This window comes from Toxotes jaculatrix, chromosome 13, assembly GCF_017976425.1.
Source record: "Toxotes jaculatrix isolate fToxJac2 chromosome 13, fToxJac2.pri, whole genome shotgun sequence".
Classification (NCBI taxonomy): domain Eukaryota; kingdom Metazoa; phylum Chordata; class Actinopteri; family Toxotidae; genus Toxotes; species Toxotes jaculatrix.
This window is the reverse complement of record NC_054406.1, coordinates 18,075,874-18,100,416: the sequence shown is the minus strand read 5'-3', so window position 1 is coordinate 18,100,416 and position 24,543 is coordinate 18,075,874. Positions and strand designations below refer to the sequence as shown.

Genomic DNA, 24,543 nt, shown 5'->3' with positions numbered 1-24,543 from the left:
CTTTGTATTTTGTGAGAAAAGAGTAAGAGATCCAGTTTCATAAGGCCAGTAAAACCTTCCTCCAACAGTGACAGCTCCATTTAAATTGTCAGTACATAGCAGATAAACAGTGAAATCTCCTGCCAGTTAACAGAGCAGCTGAAAGCACATTGGCTGAGCTACACAGCTGATATGCATCTTTCCCAGGCAGGCCTTCTGTGCCTGAATCTGTTTTGGCTTTAAAACAACACTAATCATTAGTGAATAAGTCAGTCCAAAGACAGAACCAAAATTAACAATAATTAACAATTTTCTGGTATGAGACGTGTTGTTTTTGAAAACAAGAACACTAAATGACAGAATATTGTTTTTTTGGGGGGGGGTTGCCCCTCTTAGCCTAAATACATGCTTCTTGTTGGAGGCTGTTAGAACTGTACACAGCCTGCATGGAACTCATAAAAGTACTTTTTATACCCAGTTAATAATTTTCCTAAAAAGATGATAGAATCAATATAACACATAAATAAAGGACAAACACTGAAAGTGTCCACTTTTCTTGCAAACAAAGAATGACAGCATTTGTTTATTCCCATTTCAGTTAGGCAAGTATCTTAGAGCACTGCATTGAGGTTTGTCTAATGTTTCTGCATGCTGACTTTGCTGTGGCATCAATTTTTCCTCTGTGAATTATGCAGGATTTACTTTTTGTACTTGCAACACTGAAATTACAGTCACACATTAATATACAAGTCATTTCTCATATGTGAGGGAAAAGTCAAGAAGTGGGTGTCTGAAGCTGCTGTACACTTCATCACGTTAAATGTAGTCTAATGCTGAACACTGTCGCTTCTTGCAGATTACAGTTTAGGAGCGCAACACTTAAATCTCGTTGACATGGTTAAAACGTAATGAGAGGCTCGTTGTGGTGTTTATTACATTTGAGTAGCTGGTGTTTGGAACAGTTCACTCCTTATTTTCTAATTGTGGAGATGAAGAGGGTGTAAAGGGGGAAATAAGGCTGTTATCTCCATGCATGTATTGTAAGTTAGGCTCCATGAGCTTTCCAATTAGAACGTTTGTACCCGAGGGTCCTGTTGTGGGTAATTGTTTTTAAGGATTGGCTGATACCCTGAAGACTGCTGTAATGGCACCGTATCTCTGCAGCATGTGCACAGATTATTCTGTTTGCGCTTATGAAAGCTGTTGTCTTCAACTCACAGATAGATGCAGTTGTGTTATTTTACCAAAGCTGTTTTTTTTTCTTTTCTCTGAGAAGGCAAAGCTTTCATATCTGTCCTTTGCTGCAGGGTATGTTGATTCTCGCTGCAGATTAATTAAATGTCTACCATTACAGCTGGAAGTTATGCAGGTGTCTGACATTCAGGGTGAGAGTGAAACAAACACCCTAATTGAATTTAGCTTGTCACTTAAAAATGTTCTGCCTCACCACCTGATTCATATCTAAACGCAGCTGGCTGCACTGACTCTGCTTTGTTGACATGTAGCCAGAGCTGCTTCTGTTAGACCGGTCTTCGTGATTATGTGATTTGTCAGGTACAAACAGTCTTGGGCAGCACAGTTGTTTGAGTGAACAAATCCTGTTTCTTTCTGCCACCATGGTCAGAGTTTGTATTCAGACAAACTGCTGCTGGAAAGGTGAGTTAAGAGTTTGCTGGAGTCATTATAAGGTCAGCTGTCACATAAGCTGAGGAGGTAAGGTTTGTGAGAGTGTGAGTGTGCACAGTGTTTCCACTAGACAGGAGTACATAGGCACACTGGGTGTTTAAATGGTAAGAAACCTGCTACTCTGTACAACAGCACTGCTCATGTGTGCTTTCTGGTCAGTCTAGGCTTGTATTTGCCCATTAAGTCTGACTGATACATGTGCATTGCTGATATTATCGGCCAATTTTAGCTTATTGCACATAAGAGTAAACAGTCCTGGTCAAAATGATTGGCTCCCATGAATTTTAAGTACATAACTCAGAATATCTTCAGAAAGAAATGTAAATAAACCAATTTTTGTATAATATAATCATATTCAATAAAATGTCCAAAGTTAATGAACAATAAAAAATGCTTTCATATAGTGAAATAAAAAACAGACATAAAATGTGTTGTGCTGGACACAATTATTGGCACCCTACTGATGAATTTAAATTAGTTCCTCAAGCAAAATAAAAAGACTCACCTGTGCTTAATATTCGTGTTTTCACATGACCTGAATTAACCAATGAATGATGGTTTCACTGCGTGAAAAGGGAGCTGATTGTTTCCAGTTTTTGTTTTTTTGTTTTTTTCACAATGGCAGAGATAGGAGAGCTGTCTAAAAGCAACAGAAATGCCTCAAGTCAATCGCCAATGATCTTGAAATCCCTGTTTCAACAGGTCATAATATTATAAAGACTTTCCACAGTCTGTGGAAACAACTGTTAGGATGCTTCCAGGGCATGGTGTTAAGAAGAAACTCAGTGAGAGAACTGCGACGGTTGGTGCCAAGTGTGGAAAAAACACCCCACAAGACATCTGTAGAGCTTCAGATTGACCTGGAGCAGTCTGGAGGTTCGGTTTCAGCCCGTACCACACGCTGCACTCTAAACCAAGTAGGGCTCCACAGATGAAGCAAAGGAGGACGCTGCTATTTAAAGAAAGGCACAAAAAGGAAAGACTAATGTTTGCAAAACCTGTCATAGGGAAAATACAGTCTTTCTGGCATAATGTCCTACAGATGAAACCAAAATGGAGGTCTTTGGGAATGCAGCACATCACTTTCTTTATAGGCAATAAAATGAAGCCCTTAAGGAAGAGAACCCCCTACCTGCAGTAAACCATGGTGGAGGTTTTATCACGCTGTGGGGCTGTGGGACTGCTTTGCTGCCCCCAGCACTTGAGGCATTGAATGTATCAAAGAAATGATGAAATCAGAAGATTACCAAAGCAATTTAGAGTGAAATGTGATACTCAGTGTGAGAAAGCTAGATCTGAGGCAAAGGTCTTGGGTCTTTCAGCAGAACAACGACCCAAAGCACACATCCAGCAGCACAAAAAAATTGGTTGGAAAGGGAAATGGACTGTTTTAAACTGGCCAGCAATGAATCCTGACCTAAATCCCATTGAAAACCTTTGGAGAGAGGTGAAATCTGAAATCTGCTGTTGTAAACAGTACTCCTGCAAATGTAAAAGAGCTTGAACACATAGCAATGGAAGAGGGGTAGAAACTGCCAGCAGAAGGTGCAAGAAGCATGTAGATGGCTGCAAGAAACTTTTAGAGGCCGTCGTTGTTGCCAAAGGTTCTGCAACCAAATGTTAGTGAAGGGTGCCAATAATTGTGTCTGGGATATATTTTGCGGTTTGTGTTTTTCACTATCATGCAAGTTTTGGCTTGTTTTTCTTTTGTTCAGTTACCTTGGACATTTTATGAAAATAGTCCAGTTATACTGACAAGTTTATTGCATTGTATGTTTTTAAACTCTTAAATATCGGCATCAGTAATCTGCCTCAAAAATCCAGTATTGGTATGTTATTTTTGTACAGTGCCACTGTCATTACATCAGTAGAATATGTAGGAGAACAACTTGCTTGGTGCTGTTTGCATCTAAATTTGTTACAAGAGTTCTTATATGACAGTTATATGACAGAGACTGTTGTTTGTAATTGCCCTCCACAATGGCGCACAAACGTTTTGTTCTCTGACGTCCCTTTTGTCAGGACAACATTATTTGCTGGTGCCTTCCAAAAGCGTGACAAATCAGTGTTTTAAAAAAATAAAATAAAAGCATCTTATCTTATCTTACACTGCTGTGGTTTTGGCACAAAAACTAGTTGGTGTTAGAGAAGTATTCCTTGTATTCCTTGCTTGGAGCAAACCAAGGAATAGACCCAGCCTGTATTGTTCTGGTTCCCTACCATACATCTTGGATAGCCAGAGACGCATGCTAATGCCAGGTCTGAACAGGCCAAAAGAGTGACAGTCCATGAGCTTAGCTGATATTAGTGCTTCCATAATCTGACAGTGAGTCAGGAGGCTATATGGCTTTCAGCTTCTAATAGTAGCTTCCTAGCTGGCCATAGTGATAGCTGCCTGTCACTGAATCAGTGCGTTTGTCTGATCCAGTGCAACGTATGTCCTGAGGTATTTACACTCCTGACATATTGTTTGATATAGGTTGTCATCTTCACTCACTTTCAGTGGCATGAAGCACCAAAAATATGAGCTGTCAAGGTATCAAAGTAAACCAAATTGTGTGCTTGTGTTGTGAGGGACAATTTTAAAGCCTTTTGTCAAGTGACACCCAGCTGTTAGTCTGACACCCAAATCCCAAAGGTGCTTTGAAAGATGCCACATGCAGGAGAGGAGGATTATGAATGTAACACGGATTTAAAAGACATTGACAGCAGTCCGCCTTTGCTTGACTGCCCTTTGTGAGTGTACTGAACCCAGCACTATGTGTTTCTCAGCGGAGCAGCAGGGAGAAACGGCACAGTGATCCCTGTGCTCCCTGTCCCTGATAAACACAGCTCAGCCGTGCGAGAGAAGCGTCAGACTGTGAGAAATAGTTATGCTTAGTCAGGCTTTTCACATATATGAAAAGAGAAGGGAAGAGGAAAGCATAAGTAGGAGAAACTAAAACTGCAAGTAATCTGACCCAGTTTTTTTTCCTCCTGGCTCATGGCTGCGAGCTGGTGATGCAGGCAGTTATTCTATTTATTGTTTTTGTTCGCATTGATCTCACTATGAAGCAAAGAGATGGATCTCAGGGGAAGGCTGGCCTGTTAATAGCCATTGTTTCTCACCACCCATACACACATGCATAAGCTATTTTTCCTGACACAGGAAATTGTATACGGTACACCTGCTCTGCATGAGGAAATATAGCTTTTGCTCTGATTGTGAGGACCTTCCATGGATTTTATATCTTCAATCACTGTTAGAATTTGCCAGGTCATGATATGAAGTGCATATGAACAGTTTTGAGATAAAATGTTGAATTGACTTTTTGTCGTCTGTGCACTTTTCTTCAACCTGCCTCACATATTTTTACTTTAGAACGTGATTGACACAAAACCCAGAATAACATTCTGCGTCCCCAGAGAACCTGTTACTTTCAGCCACACATTTAATGGGTATGCGGAAAGAGCAATAGTGACAGTAAGCGCAAGAGCACAAAGATGCATACCCCAAATTCTTAGCAGCGTTGCCGTGTTCACCAGTGAGCCTAAGTCCAGAACAAAAAGGGACTGAAAATAGCACTGTTTTAAAACAACACAAGGGGGCTACTTTGGTGTGGGCCTGTTGTTTCAGATGCCAATAAGAATATGAAATATTTAATAATTAAGTTCAACTTTGGTGAACTTTGACCTACAAATTTGTTCCACTGGCCAATAGAAAGCTGCCCCCCCCCCCCGCCCCAGTGTTTCTGTAGGGCTAAATATTAAGGGATGGACCACCACTGTGTTTGTCAGTAGACAGCTGCCAACAATGGAGGCATAAAGAGAAGAGTGCCTCATTAGGAACCACCTCGTAACACTGGGGCAATTAGTCGGCTTTGGAGGAAATGCTTTGAGCGCAGACACTGCTCAGTGCTCTCCACCCACTGCATGGACTGATGAGCGGAACGGGGAAGGTGGGAGTATAAAAGTAGTCATGGTTTTAGAGCTGTAATGCAGCTTTATTTTAAAATCTCAAAAAACATTTTCACTCACAAACCCATAATTTCCTAGTGAAGACTAATATCTTTGTTGCCAGCGTTAAGTGTGTACTATATAATTTTATTTCACCTCAGTATTGTAAACCTCATGCAGAATCTGTGCTTTCGGTATCTGTACACCACTGCCTTCCTTACTTCAACTCTTCGACGAGAGGCTTCAAATTCTGTTTCATGTCCAATCAAACCACATCCATCAGAGGTTTATGCCTCAGCAGGTATCCTGCATCAGTCAGGCTTCAGTGGAGCAGATCTCAGTATTAAAACGGTGACTCCACATCTAAATTACCTCAGACTGACTGATTGAACTCAATTTGTATGTTTATTTTTTTTCTTCCCATGTGCAACACTACCATAGGTTTTTGTAGGCAGAAGACCCGGTTCTCAATCAGTGCACCCAGATAGATTGGGGAATTGTAAAACTAAATGTTCAGTTTTGCTGTATTCTTGCATTATGGGAAAATATAGGGTCCAGTGTTTGGTCCCATATCTGAGACCAAAAGTCAGGAGATCCCAGGGTTTGCTGCTTCAATTTTGACAGTTGTTTTTTTTAAATGTCGTTTTTAAGTCCTACAGCTTTTCCAAAGAGCAAAAGTAAATTACCAGGCTGCCCTTTTGAACATTTCCCTCACACAATCCAATCACAGCCTTTTTCCAACACACCTATCTTTCATCTAGCAGACACCTTTTCCATTGCTCAGGCATCTGGACTCCAAACTCTTCCCATGCAAATAGATTAACGATTAACTTTACACTTTTCCAAGTGACCAGACTGAACATATGAACAGAGCCACTCTCCAGTGAAAGAACAAACATAAATCAAGTGAAGCGTGCTGTTTTTGTTGATATGCATTGATTACTCACTGTGGCATTCACACTGCCCGGGTTAGAGGTTCCATTGTCACTGAGGGCACTCATGCAGAAATTCGGCAGAGCTGTCTGAGCTTCGGATAGAGGCGTTAAATTTTTCACTTTACTATTTTGAATGTCATTCGTCCGCCTAGCTCACATGTGTCACCTGTCACATTCTGCTCGCTTCAGTCGAATTTAATATTTGTTAGATATGAGAGATAAAGCAGACAACAGGGGCAAAACGGGTGTTTGCATATCTCTGGTAGAGTGTAGAGATGGAGCACCCCAAAGCAAAAACTCACCTCAAATATTTTATGAACAGGGACACGCTGAGCTCTTAAATGAATTAAGCAGCTTTGGAACTAGTCCAAACAGAAGTTTCTTTAAAAAAGTCTTAACTATCCCAGTCCAATAAGTTTGTCTTTTTAGATTCTTCTGTCCTTTCGCAAGGACAGTTGGACATTTTATGGTTGTTTATTGGCAAACTGACTGCTATGAGGATCCAACCAGAATGTTTTTAACTAATGTCCCTCCTTGCCAATCAGTATAAAGTAGGGAGACCATTTAAACCAATTGCAGGATCCAGAGCTCTGGGTCCAAATCCGATTCAGTCCTCTGTAAACATATCCTCACAACCTTGTCAAAGGTGGTGCTACCAGTAAACAGACAGGGAAGAGAAGTGAATTATATGTAAGGACTCCTGGGGGATTTAATCTGATTCTCTGGTCTGTGGTTGAGCCAGAGATGGGGGTAGTTTGATGCAGGCTTGGGTGACTGTGGAGATATAAATGACACTGACAGTGAATTATACAGCTGACACGCTGCATCACACCAGTGTCACACCTGTTGCTCTGGGACGACACAGTCAGCAAGTTTTTTTGTTGTTGTTGTTTTCATCTAGGTGCCTCTGCCCTGTTTCTGATTAAACTTTGTGGAGGAAAATTTTTACCTAACTTTTTTGTAAAAAGTATCAAAACCGTTACTCTGGGCAGCCAACACGATGGTTTCTTTTAGTCTAGGGGACAGTGAATCTAAAGGGCATGACATCCATATTACAAAGTGCTGCAACACACACGGTGTATTGAAAAACAGAACCATTTACAGTCAATAAAGTTCCAGCCATTAAATTCAATACAGGCCACAAGGGTTAAAGCCTCACGTATGAAAAATAGCCATGACCGTTAAAGTTGCAAAGGACAGACTTTCCTATTATTCCTTTATGAGCCACATGTTGCAGCTGACATTGAACAGAGGTGATTTAGCTTAGTTACTCTTTCCCTGTCCTCCTTAGCTGAGCTGACTGTATGTCTCTCTCCTTTGAGAGCCAATAGTGGCTCCAGTTTAGACAAAGCAAAAATTCACCAGCCTGTCTATATATTTAGCTGGAGCTGCTAAAAACCATCAACTACATGCACTGAATATGCTCTGATAAATGCCATCACTTTGTTTTGGCTTTTCTACCACTAGACTAGTGCAGAGAAACCTAACCCTCTCTGATTTGTCAAGCGACACTTCACAACAGTTTCGAAACAATTTAGCACCCAAATGCATAGAACATCTCCACTGTGTGTGCATCCTGCCTGAAATCTTTGTCAACATGTATTTTTCACAAGTGAGGCTTGAAAGCACGCAGCCTGAAAAACTACTTAGTCATTGTGTGAGTGCTTCTCGCTGCACTGTCATGCCTCTCTGTGTTTCTCATTTCCTTCCAGCACTGTTGAAAGTCAGATTGTTTCTGAAGCACAGCCAAGCAAAGCTGGCACGTCCGTTATAAATCCGTCCCCACCCCCACATCAGTGCATGTCCTTTTATCCTCCTCTGTTTGTCAGTTTTCATAGTAAGATAATATAATGAGGGGCAGGGAAAGATAATGTCTGTGTAAAAACAATAGTTTAACTGCAGTGCTTATCAGCGTGCTGCATATGGTGCTGTTGAATCCACAAGGAGGGGAGTATAGATATCTAAGCCTCTGCATTAGACACATCTGCTGTAAATGATATGGAATTCTGGGCAAAATGGAGCAACATGAAACAGGTGACCAGCATTGCTGAGGAGTGTCCTTTCTGCCCTTGTTAGGCGATAACCTGCTAACAGTAAAGATCCTTTAGGGTGGTTGATTTCTAGCTGGTTGATACAGAGACAGAAGCTGCTGTTGCAACTAATTGACCTATATGAATGGAAAACAATTCCGTGTGTAAGGATACCACATTGATGTTGGTCCTGGTCAGTTATTTGGTTCTTTGCTTGAGTGAGTTCTCTTGAGATGAGACATTTGGTTGTTGACCTGCTACATTGGTAGAAACCTTGCAAGAGAACAAGAAGAGTTGGTCTGTGTCCTAAAAGTGTAGTTCATTATTTAGTTCATTACCTCCCTCTTCTGTCTTGCGTGCTCTGTTTCCTCCTCTTTCACACTTTATTTGCTCCGTTTGCCTTTTTCACTCCCTCTCTCTCTCGGCCCGTCTTTTGCTCTTGACGTAAACAGAGCTGTCAGGAGCATTTGAAGTCTCCTCTTTTTACAGGGCTTCCTCCTCTCCTCATTTTTCTCTGCCTCCCTTCTCCTCACCAGTTCCAGACTGGGATGCCCTGGCTAGAGTTCTAGCTTTTACTTCTTCAGGAATAGTTACTCTGCATCACAAGATAAAACTGTATCCTAGCCATTTCTGTAAACTCTTTCCCCAGCTTAGCCCCACTGAGTGCTCCCTTGGGCAACGTTAGTGCTGTCTGGACTTAAACACAGAATCTAATAAAAATGCATCTCGACTTAGGGAAGATGCAGTTTTCCTGACTTATATTAGACATTTTATGTCACTTATTTATCTCTAATGATGTGTTGTAGCAGGGCAACTGCAGGCTGTTGTTCACCAGCAGGCACTCTGTAGCATGTCCCTTTAATGCAATCACACTCCCACAGTACACAGAGATAATAATGTCTCGAAGTAATCACCTCAACATCTGTGTCTGTATTGACACATTATTACCTCCTGCACCCTCATAACTGACATTTCTGGCATTTTCTGAGGAGCAGGATTTAGTTTCATTTCCAAAAGCGTCAGGAGAGATCTTAAAATGTGAGGTTTCACAAAGAAATCAGTTGATAGGCTTCACATTTTCACTCATTTCGAGGTGCTAATAGTTGCTTAAATGGCTGGAGCTGATGATTACTACCTGACAGGTCAGGCCCGCCTTGCCTGTTGTGTCATGGACAGCAGCTTGATTTTAAGTGCTCTCTCAGGGCTTAGGGCATTCATTCATCTGTCAGCATTTCACAGCACAATTTCACACTATAACCAAAGGTTCATCCCCCACACTTAAAAATGGTAAATGGATGCTTTAAAATAGCACTTTTTTAGTCTTATTTACCATTGAAAGAGCTGCACGCTACAAACCACATTCACATTCATACAGCACTTTTTCTGTACATATGTGATTTTTTATCACACACACACTGATGATGCATCTGGGGCAATTTGGGGTTCATTGTCTTGCCCAAGGACACTTCAAACCGGGGGGTTGAACCAGCAACCAAATGATTAGCAGACGACCAGCTTTACCTCTTGAGCCACAGCTGCTCCATTGTTAGCAAATTTCTTTTTAAGTCCTGATGACACATTGTCCTCCACAGTTACATCTTCAACTTTACTGGCCCATAAGAGATCCAGTAATGAGCAGTTTTAAATTAAGTGTCTCATAAGGTCCTATTATCCCAGCACTCACTGTGCCAAATATGCAAAAGAAAACGGGGAACCTTTAGAAAAGCAAAATTGCTTCTGGAAGTCTTACATTTCACTTATTTTGCCTGTGAAGCTGGAGAACCCTCTCACTTTCATCTCTCCCCGATAGCTCTCAGCTTTTCCTGGGTAGCCACTCAAAACAGTGGGACTGCTGGATGTAGTGTAGTATTGGACTTTAGTGCGAGCTAAAGGGCAAATTCATCAAGCCCACAGACCCCCAGGCCACTGGAAAGGTGAGATGGTAGTGATTACTGTGGAGTACAGGTTCAGGCTTAGTGAACAGTGATTATGTAAGTGTTAAGTAATATTGAAGAACAAAAAATGGCTGCATACTCAGAGCATACATACATTTTCGTGAGAACATTTTGAATTGGACTCATCAGCTCGAAAAGTACTAAGACTGTTCATCATTGAGCAGTAATTGAAGTAACTCCTTTAGCAATCATCATCACCACGCTAGCAGTGTGGCTCGACGCTTGATATCACTCACTTGATTGGTCAGTCCACCACTTAAGTCCAGACTGAAATATCTCAGCAAGTATCCAGTGGATTACAATGAAATTTTGTACAAACATTTGTGATCCCCAGAGGTTGAACCCAAGTAACTTTGTTCATTTCCTGCTACATGGACATTTGTGTTTTTTAGTAAAATGTCTTGACATCTATTGGATGAATTGCTATGCAGTTTGGTGTAAACATTCATCGTCTTTGGTTTTCTTTCACCACAGTCTCTAGCAGGGCTGTGTATATAAAATCTATGTGACACAAAAGGCATTCTGCAGAACACTGCATTCATATTGAAGCCAAACAAATGACTTTTTATGTCCATGCTTCCATCGCTACAGTAATTTATCAAATAAAGGTTCCCTCATAAACCGTTTTTCCCACAGTGCTGAAGCCTTAACTATGACCATTAAAATAATAATAATAATAAAATTCCAAGTTAAGTTGAAATCTGCCGTGTGGTAGTTAAAATGGATAAAATGTTAAACAAGTTAGCAAACTGAAGGAAGCTCCTTTTAGAGCAATGCAGTTTAGCATGTGGAACCAGCAAAAACCAAATAAAAATGGATTACATTTGAAGCTCGTTTTGGAGCTGACATGAGTGAGCGTGGTGTGGAGTGTGTGTTTCTGTGGAAATGGGATGGTAGGGAACGGTTGTAAAAGAAAAACAAGAAAGAAAGAGAAAAGAAAAAACAAAAGAAAACACCCATTAACCTTTTACACGCACTCACCTGTAATGACTCATACAGTGTCAACAACCAGCCCAGGGAGCAGGAGCAGTGTCACTGATGGTGGTACATGTGGGTGTCGGGGGGGTGGTGCCTCATTTTCTCCCATTGTCACCAAATAAATAATCATTAATCACTCATCTCATCTCTTGCCGTTATAGCTTAGCCTCAGATTAGCCGCTGACCCCTGAGCCTCGACTTTATGGCTCTGTGCATTAAACTTCTTGTCAATTTGGAGGATCAGACCTTTGCTGTTGTAACAAAAACAAAAACCCTCCCTCCCACACACACACACACACTCCACTCCACACCGTGCGGCCTGCAGGGTTCCACTGTTACCGTCATGTCACAGAGGCTCTCTACTGAAATTAGCCGACATCTGACCTTTAATGAACACACAACCAGAAAACCCTGCTGCTGCGGGAGGTTAGTGAGGCTGTCTGACAGCTGTGTGGTCTAATGAGAAGGGTCTTCTCCGTAGTGCCGTTGTCAGACCTCCACAGTAGCCATGCAAATCCCCTACACACCTCATTAGCATCATGCTAATATAGTAAGCCACTCCACAGAGGATGTCATGGAGAAGTGGGAGTGGAGTGGAAAGAGGTTTGGCATGTTTACAGCCATATCAAAGGATTCTTTAGCCACTGAGGAATGTCTGCTTTCCTGTTTTTTTTTCATTCCATTCTCACCTTGTTTTAAAATTCCAGTATATGTGTAAAATTAATTTATGTCAAGGTTATTTTGCTTTTTTTTTTTTTTGTGCTACAGACACATTTTAGTGTTACACTAGAGCCGAATGTTTGTTCAAAGTCTCGCTCTTATTCTTTGATCAGTCAGTTTGTGATTTGAACAATAATTTTGCAAATTTCAGACTGCATTTTATTCAGGCAGAGTTTTTCTATGGGTGCTTGTGTTTTTCCAAGAGTGACATGAGAAGATAGATGCCGCTCATGTGTGTGTTAAGTGCATGAGTCAGAAGATGCAAAGCCTGAGTTTGTTTTTGCATCTCGTTTTGTTTTTTTTTTAATGGTAAAACAAACAAGATACTCGTCTAATCACTCAGCTTGATCTTTAGAAGTGTTACTAGGCAGATTTTTTCTCTTTGTAGAGACTGAGGCTAGCTGTTCCCCCCTGCTTTCAGTCATTATCCTAATCAATGCTAACTATACTACCAAGCTACTTAATGCACAGACATGAGATTGATATCCATCTTCTCATCTCAGTCTCAGAAAGAAAACAAATCAACATATTTCCCTAAGTGATGAACCATTCCTGCAGTTTTTGAGAACTTATGAGAGCTTTTTAGTCACATTAAAGCATCTTAAAGAAACACATGCTCATCTTCCTCAAAGTAATGTGTCCTTTTGGTACTGGTATTGAAATTAAGGTACCATAGTAGCGCTGGTGTGGGGAAATTTCAGCCAATACTGCCTGTGAACAGTGAACAGATCTGTATTTTCTTTATTGACCAGTTAGATTTGTTTCTGTAATTACATTGTTAATTAGAGACAGTGTTTTCACTTCCATTTAAGGTGCCTCCTGGGCTGATTTACGTTTAAATTTTATGGGATTTTTCAGCTCCTCCTTTTCCCGAAGGCGCCACCATCTTATTCCTTTGTCTTTGCTCTTTTTAACCATCTTTACCTCGGTCTCTCGATTCATGTGTCCTCCATCTCCGTATCTTGGGCTTCCCAATTGTTCTGAATCCCATCTCATCACAACAGAACTGTTTTGTTCTTTAAAAGCGGCGGGCCTTTGCATCTCATGGATACAGTCTGTATGGAGAACAAGCCCTTGTTAATTGCACTGTGGGATTCTTGCAGTGCAGTAAATTATTCTCTTTCCTTTTATGGTGGGGTGGGGGGAGGTCTGTATTGCTTTCATATTCCAGCGAAACAACTGGCCTTTATATTTTTTTTATTATTAAACTCCAGTTTGTTGACTACATCTCAAGAGCTCAGTTTTTGCTGGAAAACGGCCACTTGAGAATCTATTCAGATATATAGAAGACCAGTCGACAGATGTGTAGATGACGGTATATCCACAGATTCCTGGCACAACTAAAACTAGGGCTTTTTCTTGCCTTACATTCATAGGCAGTTTAGAAAAACAGTGATTTCCGGAACAGTCACCATGTCTTTTTAGTTAGAAAAATTCTGGTTCTTTTCAGCCCAGATCTTATCAGATCAAACAAGATATACGATGCTAATTAGTGAGCTTCAGCTCTGCTTGTGGACTTTGTTACCATTAACAAATTTCCCTAAATGTTGAATTATTCCTTTAAATAACAGAACATGTAAAGGAGTCTGTGATCTCGTTATCGTTATTCAGTTTGACTTGCACTTTTTTTCCCCAGTTTCATTCCATGTTGAAACAAAGCATCAAATAAATGAACCATTCTGGCATCAGTTTTAAATGGGACATCAATGTTTGTGATGATGATGATGATGATCCCATTTGAGGCAGCAGCAGAAGAGCAGAGGAGTCCCACAGATTTGGGTTTGCAGAGTCCCTTTTAATTCAGCCTTTGTTATTTTTCTAGGGGCCACAAACGTAAGCATGAAGAAGCCAAGGAGGACGAGGATGACGATGAGGTGGAGAATAAGCAATCTGCCGATGAGTCCTCCAAAGACTCCAATGAAGAAGAAGAAGGCAGTAGCTCAGAGGCAGACGAAATGGCTGCCGCCTTGGAGGCGGAGCTCAATGACTTTATGTGACGTGGAACCTGAAGAGACTCAGTCACAGGAAAAGGACAACGAACTATCAAACCCCAGTCGTCCCTGCAAGTGGTACCTAAAAACTTATTTTTCTGCTTTGGAATTGGTGTGTACTTAGGATGTATGAGCCATGAATGTGTGCTGTAATAAAAATGAATGTCCTGTACATAAATTACAATTGTTGCTGTGTAAATAAAGGCTTAGATTTTTTTGTAGTATTGATATATAGCCTTTTTGGCATAAAACACTGTTGTTAACGTTTTATTGTAAGATAAACAAACTATAGGAGATATGAAATTTGATACCTTTTTGTTTTACTGTTTTCTATTTCAATTTTTATATTGATGGGAAAAAAAAGATAAATGAAATAATTAACCATAAATTTTGCTGGTCGTACATGCCAAAGAGTTTGGAACAGGTTTGCCAAGGCGTGCAGCTAAAAGTTTTACTCTTGACTTCCAGTTTTATTTTTCTTTTGGCCTCCTCAACGGTTTTTTAGGATCATAAATTCAACCAGTGGATCTAGACGTTTGAATGTGTTCTCTCGAGTTGTTTGTTCCTCCTCAGTGTCCATCTGATGACGTAATGGTAAGGAAACTTTCTCTTTTTGTGATGACACTCGGTGCATTATCACTGTATATATTTTACAGTTCAGAAGGACAGAAACTCCTAATACCTGGCCTCTGTTTATGGTGAGACCCTTTTTAAGGGTAAGTTCATCCCAAAAAAATCAGATTTTCTCACTTACCTTTAGTGTTACCTAACTATGCATGTAGTTTTTTTTTTTTTTTTTTTTCTGCCCAGGCTTTAAGAAATGTGTCTGAGGCTTCTGCCTCCACCCCAGGACAATGGTACAGCCTACCATCAACCTTGAGATAGACGGATGGATGGATGGACAGACAGGTAGATAGAATTAAACAAAGCAAATTGATTGAGATATAACTTGTGCTGTCCACAGGACAGAGGAAATAAAATGGTGAATGCTGTCATTCTGGTGCTTTCAGTCTATCAAATACAGTTTATGGACTATCATACCATTTTCTGTATTTCTTTGACACCAGTTTGCTGGTATGACAGTTCAGTTTAAGATTTAGAATTCTGGGTCTTTTAATCTAAATGCCAGATGTATATTGTGAAAGCTGTAGTGGGTGATTAGACTGAAAAACAGCCGTGTGTTTAAAGAGTCTTCGTTGGTGAATGCTTGTTGTTGCTTTTACCAGTGAGACAATGAAATTCCAATTCATTCATCAAATCCAGTTTGAGCTGATTTTCAGATCCTCGAGTTAAAATGCTGTTCAGCAGTTTATTCTATCGTGGGAAAGGATTTTACTGCCAATTTTTTTTTCTTTAGTTGTTACTATGGTGAGGTAAACAAAAATTAGACATCCACATTTCATATGTGATCTGTTTTACACAGGCTCGATTAGCCAACACAGCATCTTTCTGGATGACGGTGCGTTCTGTTGGTGTAAAAGTTGAGCCAGTCCAAGGGAAATGTGCCTGCAGTTTTTCACAGAACAATCTGTAGGTTTTGTTTACAGAACGCACTGTTTATGACTCTGTTGTCATCCATTTACAAAGATTTCCAGACTATTATCAGTTCCCAACACATTTCTGTCTGGTGCTTTTTTTTTATGTTTTGTTTAAATGATGGAAGTGCCCTCAAACTAAATTCCAGTCACCTTCACTGTATTGGTTTGTCAGCAGAAATCTCAGACAGATATCTTTAAACCCAGAACTGCCTGCATGGCTAGATAACTCTAGAAGTAAGTGAGAAAATCTGTTTTTGGTAATTTGGGTGAACAGACTTTTTAAATCTGCACGAGGCAAGATGTGAATACAGTATTAAAAATGTCTAACATTAGCTGGAGTTACAGTTTTTTTCCCCAGACGACATTTTGAACCTGTTTACCTCAGAAAGTGATAAAGTAAAACTCAAAGAGAAAGCAGGACTCACCAGCATATCGTCCCTTTGGTGTCCTATCACAGACCAGCCAACACTGTGTGACCGCACTTTACTGACATCACACATTTATAGGACGTCTGGGTGTTGAAGATCAACAGCTTCCATCTCTTTATCATTAAAAAAAAAAAAATCACGCAAAGTTGCCAACTGTGACTCTAACTGTGTTCGACGTATGTTAAATCAAGGTTGCTCACATTCACTGTTAATGTTTGGCGTCTATCTCAAGTCAAACCATCGCACTGAGTCTGTTTTTGTCTCATTCAAAGTTGAGTCTTAAACAGTGAAGCATCTTTCTTCTGCTTCTAGGCGACAGAAATAGAAAAATAAATAATTGTAATTGCTGTCCTGAAGCAGGAGAGCAGATGTGTGTTTGGATCTCTGTCCACTAAATGTTTTTCCCTTCATTTCTATCCAGTTACTTTACCCGATAAACTCCCATTTTTGTTTTTGTGTTCATGGTGGTTTTACCATGAGTTTCAATCAAAACAACTGACTTGTAACATATTTGTAAATTTCCTACTTGACCCTGACAAAAAAGATACTTTCATTAAATAAAGATGTTTCTAAGCAAAACAACAGAACTTTTAGCCCTTTTTTTTTTGCATCCTAAAGAGGATGACATGCATGAAATATTTTCTATTTCCTGAACATTATCACCAAATCACACTCCAGAGAAAGTCCATTAGTGTTCTGCTGCCTCCTCTTTGCTGGGTTTTAAACATTACCGTCATAATGTGTGCGGCTATACGAGACTCGCACCAGGACATGCTACTCAGTTAATGGGTTGTGTGTCATGAAAACCATACCAGAACCATTAGGCGTGCTTCCAGCTTGCCGCTCGGGTTGATACATGTGTAGAAAATATGTTGCAACCTGCATAAAAACATGTTTTTTTTGGGGGGGTGGGTTTTTTTTCCCTTGTTATTACACAGAGACTAACAGCCTCATTACAGTGGGGACAGCACGACTCATCAGTTTGCAATTTTAGACGAAGGAGGGAAAAGAAAGAAGACAGAAAGAATCATTTGTGCAGGGTAAAACCGTGGCATTTCCATCTCAGCTGCCTTTTCATTAGAAATAAATAAAATGGGATTCTGCATTTAAAATCAGGACATGACCTAAACCAAATATAACCATATGATTGGTGTAAATTGTTGGGGGCATTGCAGTGCCCGGGGGGGGGGGGGCGGGGGTTGGTGGCTAGGAAAAGAAGGACATCTGTGATATTACTCTGTCATCATGTCATTCAGTGAAAGTAATGGGTCTTCAGGTGTGATGCTGATTACAGGAGAAACAGCAGGATAAATCACCGGTCATAAAGTCTATTAAAAGCGTGTACTCTGGCAGCTCTCTCACGCTGCTCGGTGCGTTTCTTTCCCAGAACGGCTGATAATCCACTGCCTTAAAAAGCGAAAGCAAACAGCAATAAATGGTAGAGCTGTTTATCTTGTGATGAGCGTGAGTATTTACCTCCACACTGAATTTCACATACACAGGACCACAGTGCTCAGTAGAGGTTTCATTCCACTTTTGAATGTAAAATGTCCCTTTTGTAGTTTGTTGATTGATGAACAGCAACAGCAATTCTAATGTAGAACAGAGGGTCTAAGAAATGAAGTTGTTTACTAAACTGATTTACAACCTTGTCTTTTAGGGTTTTTTGTTTTTTTTTTATGTAGCATCAAAGCAAGCGTATGGTATAAGAAGTGATCTGAAACAAGCGTGGCCTTTGTTTCATCAACAAATTCACAATCCACAAACTGCAAAGTGATGTTATTTGTCCTGCCCGGTGGGCAGTAACTGCAGTAAACTGGGGATGAATACCATGACTGGGTGGTTGTCTCAGTGGCTGAGCACTGAATTCAATAGAAATATCTAAAGTATTTAACACAGTTCATAAACATAGCTTTTGATGTAAATAAAATAGTATTGTAAAAAAAAAAAAAAGTGGTGCATGTTTGTGAGTCAAGCACTTCTTCAGTGATTTGGGTTTGTTATGACTCATTAGGCTGCAATTAGTGTCATAATTAATTCCTCGTTATAAGATGAAGATCAGACTCTGAATTATAATCCAGGAGTGCGTCACCATCTTCAACCAAACTGAATGTGCTGTTTGACTTTGTGTTTGGTGTTATGATGATTTTGTTACTGCTGTAGTTGATTGGTGGAGCGGTGAAACTATTAAATCACAACCAAAAATGCATCATACACACAAAAGGCAGGACATGTTTCCAGTGTAACTGGTCCCTGTGTTACTGGTTCACTTGTCTCTTGTCACTTTCTTAACTTGACTGTGCACAACTAAGAAACTGCTTATGTCAAAACACCACACCTGACCTCATAGGGTGTAGTAGCTAGCAGAGCAATATCTTTGGTTGGAGGTGTTTTGATCTCAGTGGGTAATAACTTCATATTTACACAGAGGGTAGTGGGTTTAAATCGTTTATTTCTCCATCCTCCTCCTGATCTAACAACTCAGCTGAGGGAGGTATCGCTCTGTATTTGTTTAACCACGGCTTCTTTTGACTGATCCAATCAAATCTGAAGTCGAATCTCATTTAGAGTTCAATCCCTTCTGTTATTCAACTTAAATTACAAATGGGTTATGAAAGCTAAAGGAACTCTGTGTCACTGTATCTATGAGGAGTTTAAAGTTCAAGTGTGAACATTCATTCTCAACCATATCACACAGAAAGGGCCAAAGCAAAGTTTAATAAGGAGTTTGGTAGAGATGAAGTGTAGGGCTGCTTGGAGAATCACAGTAGCTGGTGAGCTAACTCCTAACACGGTGGTTACATAGGAACGTTCTTGCTCTGCTCAGCCACTATAGTTCTTTGATTTAGGCTTCCAAATCAGTAAACTAGCTGTTGGTAGCTCTGCTGCCACCAGGACAATACAGACAACTAGAAATGCTTCTTTCCTGGAGCAGTCAGTATTCCCCCAGCTCTCCTCTCTGTTAAACATCTGCACTGTTAAGATGGTTTGCTGTTAGTCAATGGTGAGAATTTGTCAATCAGCATCTACTACAGTTGACATGATCTGAAATTTGGATTTGCTTCACCTACATGAGCTAATTTGCTAAATGTGGCAATTCAGATGAAATATACTGATTCTGTGAAAATCACTATTTTAAACAGTGGTTTGACCAGGTTTTGAAGTCAACCCAAGTTCTTGAAAGGCTAATAAGTGGACCTTGAGTCAGACTTGCTTTATTTTCCTCCTGCCGTTTAGAAAAATTGTAAAGATGCAGATGAGGCTGTAGATCTTGCCGTGTTTCATCCTAAAGGTTGTACAACATGAAAAACACTTTCTTCACTGGTGAGTGACAGCTCACCAGCCCCTTCCCAAGGATGCGCCTTCATCCTAATTCTGCTGAGCCTGATTTTCTTCTTCTGTGTTCATCCCTAAGGTTTCACATCTCGGATGTGATTGATGAGCCATGAAGCCAGTGAGAGGCTTTGGTCTGATTGGCACTTGAGGTCAGATCTCTGTTCCACCTGGAACGTCTCCTGAAGTATCTCTGCTCAGATGGAGTCTGTAGAGCAGAGCTGGGAGGAGAGCCCCAGTACTGATGAGTGTTGTCTTTCTTTGACACAAGAAATAGAAAGGAGCCCTCAGGGCCTGTTAGCCATTTACCTTCTACTGGATCCCACCTTCACAGAGGTGTCAGCTGCAATGTGCTGCAGCATTACTCTGCAGGTTGTGGTGTTCTTTCCTGGTCCTGAGAAGTGAACATGCACACAAAGACACAGTGAGAACAAAACAAAAATCAGTACTTATAAAAAGGATAGACGTTAATAGAATACATTTATTTGTGAAATGTGTTTGTGTAGTTGTGTGTAGTTGCTCTAATAGTCTATTTTTCTGTCTGTGTAATATAATCATACTTAGTGTGATATGCACATACAAACATACTTCTGCAATTGTGAAACTTCTTAAATATATAACATAACATGCAGGACAAATATAATCTGCCACAAAAAGGCTCCTTTTCTGAGGAACGACAGGTGTTTTACACAATCTTCCTTTGTCCTTGATGATTCAGAGCTGTACTAAAAAGTATGGCCCTAAAATCATCATGAAAGGAGCAATAACACAGGAAATGATCTCCAGTGTTACTCAAATCACATAATAAACAAAGCCTTTTCTCTTCTAGTCTGTTTTTATACGTAATGGTAGTACCTGTACCTGTACCTGTGCCTGATTATTTTTCATGAGACAATATTTATTTGTTACAGCTTGTATTTATTTATTTATTTCTAATTGCAGTTTGTAATTTAGTTTGCACCAAACAGCTATTGACCATCTTTTCTTATGTTCAGTTTGCACTGAGCATAATGAAGATTGCATGAATGAACCTATTTTTAAAATGAAATGTAATGGGTCATGTGCGGATGATGTAACAGTGTAATAACAATCATCCATCCTCATCCAAACATTTCCATACAATATTAACCTATGTACACACTGATAAACATGTGTGATAAAAAATCTGAATGATAGTGATGGTCATCATCTCGATCACCTTTATCATTATGACTGTCGTCATTAAAGCTAACATGTCATTGTAACTGTCCACATTGCCAAGTTAATAGTGTTGTTAGCAGAGGCAGTGTTAGTGGAGAGTACATTTTTAGGTACATTCAAAAAAGCACAGTATGCAGCAGATGTTAAAAAAAAAAAAAAACCTGTGTGTGTATGTAAAAGCAGTGTTGCCAAATTTGGAGCCAAGTGGAGTCACTGTTCCTGTGCTGGGGCCGGTAACAGTGGATTTGGGTGCCTTGAGATAATTACGGCTACAATTTGTCCCATTTGGGCGATGTCCCCCAGTGAGAAGTTATATAATACCTTCCAATGAATCAGCCCCTTCTAGAATATGTAAACTGTAATGGAGACTGACAGGGGAGGCAGTCTGCTGCATGTACCTTTGGGAAGAAGAAGAAGAGACTGACAGACTCACATTTAGCAGTAGAACATAATGCATATGCTCAGAGGGGCCAAGTTGGGTCCAATAGCATACATAGAATAGGCCCCATTAGTGTCTTCTACTGTTACATGTATGTTACACTGTCTGACAATAATATTCAGACGCCCATATTTACAGTGGAACAGATTTTATTTTCTATAAGTCAAGGCAAGTTTTTTTTTTTTTTTTTTTTTATTTATATAGCACCAAACTTTAACAGAAGTTCTCTCAGGGCAGTTTTCATATAGAGCAGGTTTAGACTGTACTCTTTACATTATTATTTACAGAGACCCAACATTCCCCCATGAGCAAGAACTGCAGCAGTGGTGAGGAAAAATTCCTTTTTAACAGTCAGAAACCCTGAAAAGACCCCGGCTCAGGTGGGCGAGAAAGTAAGTGTGGGGAGCAGGAGAGACCCTACAGCAGAGAGGGCCTGTAGCAGCATAACTAGGGGACGGTTCAAGACAAGCCTGAGTTGGCCCTATTTATTCTGTTTCGTTGTAAGAAAACAGACAAATAACAGAACAGAAGAGAACAGAAATTTTTTCCTTCCCACAACGGTGTGACCATTGCTCTATTTATCTGTTACCAGACAGTGGAACATTGATGTGTTTCATATTGAACTGCTATGCTTTGAGTCATGTGAAAGCACCTCCAAATTACCAGGCTCAGATCAAAGGTTGTCCAAACCTTTCACACCTTTGATTAGCAGAGACATGCAGCAGCTGTTTGAGTACAGTATGCAGGGCAGCAGAGGGAGAAGGAAGTGGCTGTAAATCGGTGAGAGCCTCCATTAATAAGTGAATGAAAAGGACTGATTACTCTGATTTTAGCGAGTCATTACAGGCTCCAGCGTCCACAGTTATTGCTTCAATTTGTTAAATAAGCATGAAAATAAATGAGGTAAACTTTGTCACAAACTTAGGATCAGAGCATCATTCATCTTATTTTAAATTACAGACACAACAGCAAATCCCATCTTAGGTTATTGTTGGTTGTAGGAAACAGACAAAGGCCTGTGAGCTTCAACGGCAGCAGGTACTGTCTGAGCAGTGGCAGCTGGACTACATCGTTCCATCATCATTATTATTACTGTACATACCCTACATGATACATATGTTTCCAGCCATGTAATCCTTCAAAACTGGAATGAAGTGGTTATACTTGAAAGTCCTTATACAAGGTCCACCAACATGATAATCAATCATCCCCAGTGTAAGTTAGCAAGACAGATAACAGCATGAGCTCCAAGCTGCATAATGAAACATGATAAATCAAGTCAAATGTGATGTGACCGCTTGAGGACATGTTCAGAACAAGGGATATGTCCCTTTTCAAAGTAGCTGTAAGTCAGGACAGAGACAGGCTGCCTGACTGAAGCCCAATTATAAAACAGGTCAATAAAGTTACCAATAAAGTTCATTTTTAATGGGTTCCAGAAATAAATGAGGGACACTATTTTAATAAGGTGTGTAAATCTATGAAATGTAGAGCTGATAACTGGGCCAGGCCAACATTACGTGCCAACTTCAATTACTGTGATAACCACAGCCTACTGGAAATAGTGTCCTGTTGTTCTCTTTTCATGGTGATCTCACATTTTTATGGTGTCACACTTTAAAGGAATAGTGTGACATTTTGGAAAGTGTAACATTAAAAAAAAAAATTTGTTTGGCAAGAGTCAGATGAGACAGTCAACACCATTCTCATATCTGAACCTGTAGCCTTCCACTTACTGTGCAGAGATGGTATTAATCATAACATCCAACTCTCAGCCAGGAAATTAATAAATAAAATAAAAATTCTCGAAAAAAATCAAACATAAAACAAATACCATGGACACGTTAATTGATGAGCTTTGGAGGAGCTGGAAGGAACATTTTTGAAACTCTGGAGAAAGCAAGGCTGCTTCCAGTCTTTGTGCTAAGCTATGCTAATTATCTCCCAGCTCTGGCTTTAGGTTATGTGCGCAGACGTTACAATGGTGTCGATCTTCTCATCAAAATCTGTGACAAAGTAAAAGTCTTTCACTGCTTAGACTTAATTAGTATCATGAAAAAGGAAAACGCTCTTAAAGACTTTAACAAATCATAATGAATGAATGTTTCTCCATGTATTCAGTTCATATACCTCTCACGGGCTTATCTAGCTTTTACCAGCTCTTTTATCAGCTCTCTGCTTGTGACTGAGAATATTAATCAAAATCCCACACCTCAGCTAATTTCCGTTCCTCCAGAAATACAGCACTCACTAACACCCAGGGTATTTGTGTCCATTGCCATGTACTGTAGTTGATTTCTCCAGCTTCTGTTTTTGCAGTTTATATATTGTACTGGCAGATTCTTCATGGCCCTGTGAGCTATTATGCACTGTTATTGTAACAGGGATTTTCAAAACACCAAAAGAGTTTGCAAAGAAACAAAGCTTGACTGAGCTTCTTACAGGGTAAAAATTCTCCATCTTGACACGTCTGTTTGTCCAGTAATGAGTCTTAAAATGTTTTTCTTTTAAAACATGTGAAAGATATAGGTGGATGAGTTGTTTCAGCTGCTTTCAATTCAAACTTTTTTTTCAAAGGATTTCCTTCCTTATCTCTGTGCAGCTTAAGCCTCACTGAATACACTATGAGCATTTGCAAAACAGATCAAAAACTGCGCTGAAAACTGCTGCGCCAAAGCTCTTGTTCGTATGTGTGAAAGATTTTTGCATCAAGATTTCTCCAAAGATGACATTTGATGCGACAGATGGAGCTGAACATGATGTTTAATGACCAAATAAACAGATTTGAAGGAGCGGGACGTAGGAGGCAAGACAAAAAAAAACAATGCCAACAGCAAGTACATATCCCTTATGAAGCACTAAAAGAAAGCCTTCTGTTGAAAAACATGATCAGACTTGTTTCCAGTGAAATGGTTCCTGCCACCATCCCAAGACAAAAAGAAAAGCTGGTCCCTGCTACTGTTTACTTCTGAGCACGATGGATTTATTAATGGCAAGTGTGTTATTTGTGGCAGTGATATGTAACTGTGTTCACCGATGTGGATGACTGCCTCACTTGACAGCTTTATGATGAGCCAGTGGTATCTTCTGTCCCTCTCTGTCTGTGAGACACAAGCCTCAGCCTGGGATCACTGACTCATGCCTCCTTCACTTACTTCTACGAGCCAGGCTTCAGATGACCTTTAGAACCAGGATCCGTATCAGGGAGATCAGCAATATCATGGGTCATACATATTCCAATCACGTCCATGCCGATGTCTCTGCGTAATATTATTTTGCGCTCCTATTCCAATCCCTCAGAGTTAAAAAGACACGGTTTATGATCCTGCTAACAAGCGGTTTAACAGTAAGGGGAGTAGAAAATGTTTGCTTTTTAATATTATTTTCATCAGATC

The 24,543-nt window shown here is 40.1% G+C and overlaps 1 protein-coding gene across 3 annotated transcripts in view; it reads left to right on the top strand.

The window, feature by feature from the left end:
* The window catches only part of ctdp1 (CTD (carboxy-terminal domain, RNA polymerase II, polypeptide A) phosphatase, subunit 1), a 60,411-nt gene extending 44,054 nt beyond the window's left edge, over positions 1–16,357 (top strand). For 2 of the 3 annotated variants that reach the window (XM_041053882.1, XM_041053881.1), the window contains exon 13: positions 14,042–16,357. In XM_041053882.1, the coding sequence (XP_040909816.1) occupies positions 14,042–14,216 (175 nt within the window). In that variant the 3' untranslated portion in view covers positions 14,217–16,357. The remainder of the gene's footprint in view (positions 1–14,041) is intronic. The other variant, XM_041053883.1, reaches the window with a different exon arrangement.
* The last annotated feature ends 8,186 nt before the right edge of the window (positions 16,358–24,543 follow it).